The sequence below is a fragment of the Pygoscelis adeliae genome, unplaced genomic scaffold (genome assembly GCF_000699105.1).
Source record: "Pygoscelis adeliae isolate BGI_AS28 unplaced genomic scaffold, ASM69910v1 Scaffold46, whole genome shotgun sequence".
NCBI lineage: Eukaryota > Metazoa > Chordata > Aves > Sphenisciformes > Spheniscidae > Pygoscelis > Pygoscelis adeliae.
The window spans coordinates 924,989-933,048 of NW_008824931.1; the positions used below are offsets into that span (position 1 = coordinate 924,989).

The following is an 8,060-nucleotide window of genomic DNA, read 5'->3' on the forward strand; positions in this document are numbered from 1 at the left end:
GTGTGCGGGGGGGGGGAAGGGAGATATCCTCCTCCACATGGATTATTTCATTACTTTAAAAAAATACAACAACCCAAGGAAAAAGGTCAAGTTAAAACTGTGGTGGTTTTAAAGACATGTGCCCTACCACTGATACATTTTCTGGCACGTCTCACATCATCACCCCATTCCTGTGACTCCTCCACCATCAATAGGAGTTGTGTGCATCAACCCAGGGAGCCTGAACACCGGGCAGACCGTATGTGAAAAGCACCATTTTTTCCGTTACGGCAGAGAACTGAAGTATGCAACTAGCACATACTGTAAAGTCATTCAAAATACGACAAAAAAAATTGTTCAAATGCTTTCAATCTGCAGAAAACAAATGCTCTCTTCACTGCCTGCTCTGTGGCAAACTTCTAATTCCATCCAGAAAATCCAGCATTCCCAGTCTGGGCTAACGACCATGCTACCAGACATGAGTTTATGTTTTTCATGCACATTTCATGTATTCCCACATGCTGTGTTGCTGCCAATAATTTATGACTGATCTGCACCCAGCCTGCCCTTCAGCATTTTATTTAATCTCTGCAACAGTGATTTACAATGACTCATCATTAATACAAAAATGTACATGTGTGTTAACAAGTTTGGAAGAATCTAAGGAGGAAGGCAAAATTTTTTGCAAGTCGTGGCTGAATGACTTACAAGCCCGCTGAAGAAAGGCAAAGCTAACCAGAAACGATACGTTAGCTCTTCCCTGCAGCAAACAATTTAGGCAAGAAGAGTTTCTTCTCCTGCATACCGCCTTAGAAGAAAAGGGATTGAGGAACAGGTTGGGAGAGGGTTGCCCATATCCCCAGGATTTGGGAGGGGATGAGTAGCTCGTTGGTCACCCCATGTGGCTGGATGTTTCCTGAGGATGCAGGTGCGTGTGTGTGCAACCTGCACACTCAGCCACGGCCTCACAGCCACCTTGGTCCTTAGCATCCATTACAAAAAGCAGGGCTGAATTACCGTATTTTGGCATCTCTGCCCACCACATATGGATAACTGTTACTTAAAAAAGCCTCGGCTGGCTCTACAGTGTTAAATCTTCGTGGGGCCGGGAAGGGGAATTGTCTCAATAATTTATACAATTGTAACACCACAGCAGAATTACCAAACTAGCTCAAGCAGAGGAAGCCTGCCCTACATCCACAAGACTTCAGTTATAATGTATTTTGACCTACTTTTATTTTTTTTTTTCCTTGCACATAAGGAACTTATAAAAACACATCTGACACAAAGCCAAAGTAAAAACTCCTCAAATCCGAGGCGAGATGGGTACTGAAAAACACCCTGGAAAGTCACTCGGGAGAAATTCCACCAGCTTTAGTTCAAAGCATCCCATGTTCATCATCTCGAAAAATTTCTTTGATGGCCCATCCTAAACTGACATAGTTGCCCATGCTGAATCCTACGCTCCCGGACCCCTCCGAAGCAGCACACACTCGCTCCACCCACCGTTAAATAAGACCCCTGACAAACATACACAGCTTCTCAACTGGCCAAAGCGCCTATCCTTAAACTGAAAGACAACCACATAAATTAGGGTATCGCCTGAATAAAGGTTGGAGGACGTAAAGCTGAAGCAAACACTATTTTTTTCTGGCTGAGCCAAAATACCATGGGTTACGTTTCCTTATAACACATATTTTATGTTTAGTTGCCTTTTATTCCTCTGTTTTAAAGTAAGTATCTCGGAAGCATACTTCACATACACTAAGTATTTGGTATTTTCCTTTATTCAGTGTCTTAAAGGGCTTCAAAAAATTGATCTCCCAGGGCTGCTGTGGGGTCACAGAAATTGATAACCCTTACAAGCTATGCTTATGTGAGCCCGCCTGCGTCTCCCAGATAGTGCACTTTGTAAATTAATCCTCCAAAGGCAAATATATTGTAAGTAGCTTGTTATCTCTAAAGTACTAAATTGAAGAATACATGGGATTATATTGACAGAAATTACATTTTCTGTAATGGGGTTTAATATATCTGAAATCTCTCCCATAGGCTCCTACTCTCTCTAAGAGAGGAGGGTTTGTTAATGTAGGTGCAATGGACATCAAGACCAAATTTATTCACTAAAATGGATTAGGCCATGTAATCAGACCTTCAGTAATATTAATCTCTGACACTTATTGAATGGAAAAAAAAATACTTTTGTCTGCAAACTGGCATTCCTCCCTCCCTTTTCCCCAGCAGGCTCGCCATTTGCCTTGGCCATTTTCTGGGTATTACTTCAAAGAGGATAAGGTTTCCCATCATAAACACTAATCTAAAAATATTAGGACAATTAATTAGATACACTTAGTTTTACAAGGTATTAGATTGCAGTACACTTCAAACATGACACTTGTTCCGGGATAGTGGGAGAAACCTGCATTTCGATGCAGTAACAAAGGATAATAAATCAAACTTTTTTTTTAAGGGTTCGCTGTTGTGTTTTTATACTTAAATCACGAGTAATTTTTACTGGTTGCCTTCACCATGTCCCGGACAGTTAGCAACCCAAAATCCACTGCAAAAACAGCACGGATGCTGATTTCCTTCAAACAAATCACTACTGCAACAGATCAGGGGCTCCGGCAACCCTTAAGTGGAATAAATAAATAAAATTGCTCCACACCGTACTTCAGCAGCAAAGAGCCAGATTGTCCCCAAAGTTTATTCAAGCTTTCAAAAACTGGACTTTTACAACAAATCAGTAAAGAGATAGAAGGATGTCAGTCAAAAAGAAAAACCCCACTAACAACATTAAAAAAACCATGTCAGCATCCCAAAATAACAAGACGCTCTGCAGAAACAGGGCCAATTACCCCTTTTTTTCACCCAACATCTCAACCTCTTCTAAGGCCAAAGTTCTCAAAATGGATGTGGCTTCCTATTGAAGAAGACACATCCTCAGCCAGAAGGAGGACTGGTACCCGAATGCGAACACACTTAAATCTGCCCAAGCAATGGGAAAATAAATACGGCTTGTTTTCTGCAGTAGCAAACCTCCGAGTTCCCGTAAGCGAAACCACTCTCCCGGCTATATTCCTTTTGCATCGATAAACTGCTGGGGAGGGGGAGCAAACAAGGGCAAGGTGTGTCCTCAAAAATGCAAAGCGTTAGCTGGGGGGTGCCAGCGGCCATATAGAAACACTAAGGAAAATTACTTACCAATTGTTCACTTGAAGTATAGTGAGCCCTGTGTCTTGTGCCAACTGCTTTTTCTGTTCTTCTGAAGGGTAAGGGTGCTATAAGATACCAAAATAAATATATACATTTAAAACAATGCTTTTTTTGCCTGCTTTTTATTTTAAATTAAAAAAAAAAACCCAGAAGCGTGACATCTATTATTGAAAGGTGAAAATGCTGAGGTGTGTCACTCTTTTATAATTATTAATGGGCTACTACATCACTTAATTAATGGCAGTAAAAGACAAGCCAATTATAAAGATTAGTGAAGTGGAGAAATAACTGCTTAGGATACTGGCAGTACCTTGATACTCAAGAAGGATATTTGTTGCATTAGCTGAAAGTTTTTGCACTTGTCTCAAATGACCGATTAGAGTCAAATCACCTTTTTTTTTTTATTTCACAGAACAATAAAGAATGTGATAAAGCACTTCTCTGTAAAGCTAAAACACGCTGATGTTCTTTGAGATAGTGAAGACAAATCTTGCCAGTGCCCCAAAATAATTTGCAAATAAGATCAGCATCCTGAACATAAACAAACGCCTGGGTTTTGAACACAGGCCAACGCAAGGTCAACGATCAGCACATTTTTGCCTGACATTAACATAGCTGTGCTGCACTAATCCTAAGAGACAGAAAATAAATACTGGTTTAATTGAAGATAATGTTAAAATTCAATCATAAGTTAAGTTTCTTGTGAGAACTTGATTGCTTTCTCAGAAAATTCGCTTCTGCATGAATACAGATTGCTTAATAAATCAACAGCAAAAACCACATCCAAGTTTGAAATTTAGAAATATCATTTCTGTCCTTTCCCTCCATGTAAAAATGTCACTGTCCCAAAAGGAAATGGCCAAATATTGCAAATGTAACAATTCCCAGGAAAAAACCTGTTTTGAGGGTGCGGCTCGGCTCCTAACCTGGACACCCAAGTCTCAGTACACATCCCAGTCTCAGTACATGGGATTCAGACCTGGTCTGCTGCAAGGTACTTAATAACATTTCAATAAAGATAATTTGATATAACTGGTTAGACCTATCACAACATCCCATTTAGCAGTTGGCTGTCACAAAGTATTTGCTGTGATACACACATCCCTTTTTTTCCCCGAAACATTCCCATATTCTTTGGGTATGTTCTTTGGTGTAATATTACACGAGATGTAAACTGAAACCTTGCAAAGTGTAAGAATTTAAAACCTCGTAAAATTCCGCAGTCTTATTGGTATCGTAACTATTTAGCAGATTTTATATATTCTTGTAAACAGCATAATCTGACATCTAATAGCTATGTTACACGCCTGCATCACCTCACTTTACCAAATAGGAATTTTTGTTGTAACTCCGGCAACTTCCCTTTGCCCACTGTGCCCATTTCAAAGCCCGCTGCCGTGGCCATTGGCTCCAAAAGATACAGTTTTTTTCACCCAAAAATGGTACGGAATTTCCCATTCTTTTAAAAATACTGTTTCCTTGACAGTAAGCCCACAGATAACCTGCACACCTGTAAACTACCCCCTGTATTTTCTGCATGTACGTGAAACAGCTCCAGAATTGCAAACTGGAAGACACAGGGAAGGGGATTTTACTTCTTTTTTTACGGGTGATTTGCATTTTACACATGCAAAAATATAGCATGAATTTTATCGTCTGCCTTATATACACATTCATCCACAACAGTCGTACTTGACTTACATCCATCTATCTGAACATAATGTTTTGCTTCTCTTCAAAAAAAAACCCTACAGAGATGATTTGTAACATTTTCATCTTCATAGCTTACTTCCCATTTGATTACTTTGCTATCAAGTGAGGACAAAATTATTCTTTTTTTTCTTATTTCGCTTTGCCACCTTACATGTGATCTAATTTTAAGTAATTGAACAAACTGTGTCTAATTTCATGCAGCAAGCAATAATTACTAGACAGCCTCTAGCTATTGGAATTGAGAACTCTGTCTCCATTAAGCAATTTTCAATTGTTCTGGACTTTTTTCCAAATAGACAAGACTGGATAAAATTAGCCATCAGAATAATACAGTCACTGTAAAAATAATCGCTTTACAAGTCCCAAACCCCAAATTCCTCAAATTGCGGTATGTTCAAGGTCATCTGATTATTTTTTTTTTTTCATATCTTAGCACAGCATAAACTTTTAATTTCATGATAAATCTGTAATTGCCATAATCACATGACAGCCTGGGACTTCATGTCGCTAATCCCTCTTAGCTAAAGGTTCACAATGCGGCAGACTTTTTAACTATGATTTGGCGCGGTTTAAAATATCTTAAATCCTGGGCATCCTTATTATATAAGCTTTCTGTGGATCGTACGAATTGTTCCTTTGTAGGCTAAAAAAAAAATAAAAATGTCTTGACAAAGAATCAGCGTGCCACAGGCTAGGTTGCTATAAAAACATTCAAAGCCTTGTTGCATTCCCACCCACAGGGCTAGGAAGGCCTGTGCTACAGGCAAAGGCAGACATCGCATCGCAACAGAGAGAAAGGGGGAAACCCTGAGAACTGCCATTTTATGAAGAAATAGGAAATTCAGTCAAAACTGTTGCTGTTGGTCTTTATCTCACCTGTGCGAGAACGGCAGGTGCCTTCCAAAAGCTTTCTAATGGTTGTTTAAAGGGATAAAGACACATGCACAGACATATGTGTATATATAATTGCACATATATGTATATTAAAGTTGCGTGTACATGTATAAAATATATATAAATATATATATGTAAATATACAAAAATATGTATGTATCTTAGACATATGGTTTAGTTTTAGGTAGTCCTGTGAGGAGCAGGGAGTTGGACTTGATGATCCTTATGGGTCCCTTCCAACTTGAGATATTCTATGATTCTATGAAATACATAAATATATAAATATATATATATAGAAGCGTGTGTCTAAAAACACTGCACTGACTCCAAGTTGGCAAGCCCACCTATCACTGCGGATCACTTTGGGATATCAAAGCAAATTGTACCACTGTTCAATAAACAGTGACTTGAGACCTTTACTTTGTTGTGTACATTAGCTCCTACCATTATCTCTTAAAAGCTTAATTATTTGCAAACAATTGATCAAGATGGGAATTGGAGAAAAGAGATGCCGGACCACCGGGAGAGCTGCAATGCATTAGGAGAGCAAACAGAATTACCTTTAGGTCTTATAATCAGAATTAACGATTGGGACCGTACGCGGGGCAGCGCGAGAAGCTGGAGTGTTTTCCATTTGATCTGCATTAACACCTCGAGTGAAAGCCATAAAACGGTGATTACAGATGGGAAGGCTGACCCTCCTTCCCAGAACCAGCCCAGCTTGTGTATACTGGAAGATTGCAGACAGGTTTTCTTGCCAAGGCCAGAGGAAAAGGGCAAATCCAAGGGGAAAAAAAAGTAGGAAGCAGGCAGGTTGAAAAAAAAAAAAGGCATTTGAAAGAATAAGGCTGACAACAGATAAGGACTCTGACTCTGGCTCCGGTATTTTCTGATCCTGCCTGCTGCTCCTACAGCGCTACAGAGCAGCATCCACTGAACGGTATGAGACCTAGTGCTTTTCCCTTCCCATAAATCTAGCACTGAAATGCGGATTGTTTGGCACCATTAATGTGTTTTTGAGGCTCTGTGGTATTACTTTTAATAATGACTTAGTACAGAAAATGATTGCTTAATAACACCATCAAAGTCTGCATGCAAATGAAAATTATCCCTGGGGGATTTGCCCAGGGTAATATGAACAGTTAAGGAACATTTGAAAAGGTAAAAATAACTATGCAAAATATGAGTCAGAGCAGTCATTTTAGCAGTAACAAAGAAATCAAAGTGACAGAGAGAAAAATGTAACTTTCCATCATATTCTCTCGTCACTGTTTTACGAACGGTATTTAGAGAGCAGCAGTCTTAATAAAAGCCCCTTTTTAATGCAGCCGAGATCATTTTTAGCAAAACAAACAATAAGCCTTTTTTTTGTTTTTGCCACCTTTGACTACAGCCGATGGGTAAAGTCTCCAGTAGATACAGATGGAAAGCGTCCAAGTTTGTCTCTTAATGATACCCCTTGTCCAAATGTACTCCTTTCCTCAAATTTTCCACCCCAGGCTGCAAATGCTGGATGCCAGGACAGCGACAGACTTTATCTTATCTGTAACCCGGTATCAATAACACTCCCTCCCTCTCTGTCTTGCCCGCTGAGGCAGCGCATTGTAATGGTCGCAGAAAAATATGAAAATAATCCTGCCCAGAGCCTACTGCTGAGATAAGGGGAGGCAAAACCGCCCCTTCTCACCCCCCAAATTACTAATTCCTCGTGGCACCGAACCGCCTCAACACCAACGCTGCCAGCCAGCCCTACCACAGCACAGAGGCAGAAGCAATCCCCAGGCAAAAGGCTGAACGTTACGTTATAAGGATGTCGTGGCAACTGTCCAGCGTCGCCCTTATCGCGGCAGCACCGTCGCTTGGCTGACCGCGCCAGGAGAACCATTTCGGAAGTCCTTTTATCCCCTTCCTCCAGCCCTCTGCCTCCTCCAGAGCTCAGCGTAATGCACCAAGGCGAGATGACCTTGAGCTAAACTCTGGTAGGTGATGGAGAGAAACTACCCCCCAAAACATATGCCCTCAGGACTGCCTATTAACTGTTTTCTAACCTCAAAATAAAAAGAAAAAAACCCCCACCATTATGATTTTCTTGTTTCTGAAGAGCAACCCAGCCTACACCTCACTCAGTAACCAGAATAAAGCCCAAGGTTCAGCCCTCCAGTGACAAACTGCACATCGGTTTTATGCTGAACTCTGAATCCTTGCTTTACCCAAACTTGTCCAGGGTTAGCTAAGGCAGCGGCGCAGCAGGTTGGGTT

The 8,060-nt window shown here is 40.5% G+C and overlaps 1 protein-coding gene across 1 annotated transcript in view; it reads right to left on the minus strand.

Moving 5' to 3' along the window:
• Positions 1-8,060, minus strand: part of MEIS1 (Meis homeobox 1) — a 105,486-nt gene that overhangs the window by 20,380 nt on the left and 77,046 nt on the right. Inside the window, exon 7 of the mRNA XM_009325015.1 lies at positions 3,184-3,260. Within this exon, the coding sequence (XP_009323290.1) occupies positions 3,184-3,260 (77 nt within the window). The remainder of the gene's footprint in view (positions 1-3,183; positions 3,261-8,060) is intronic.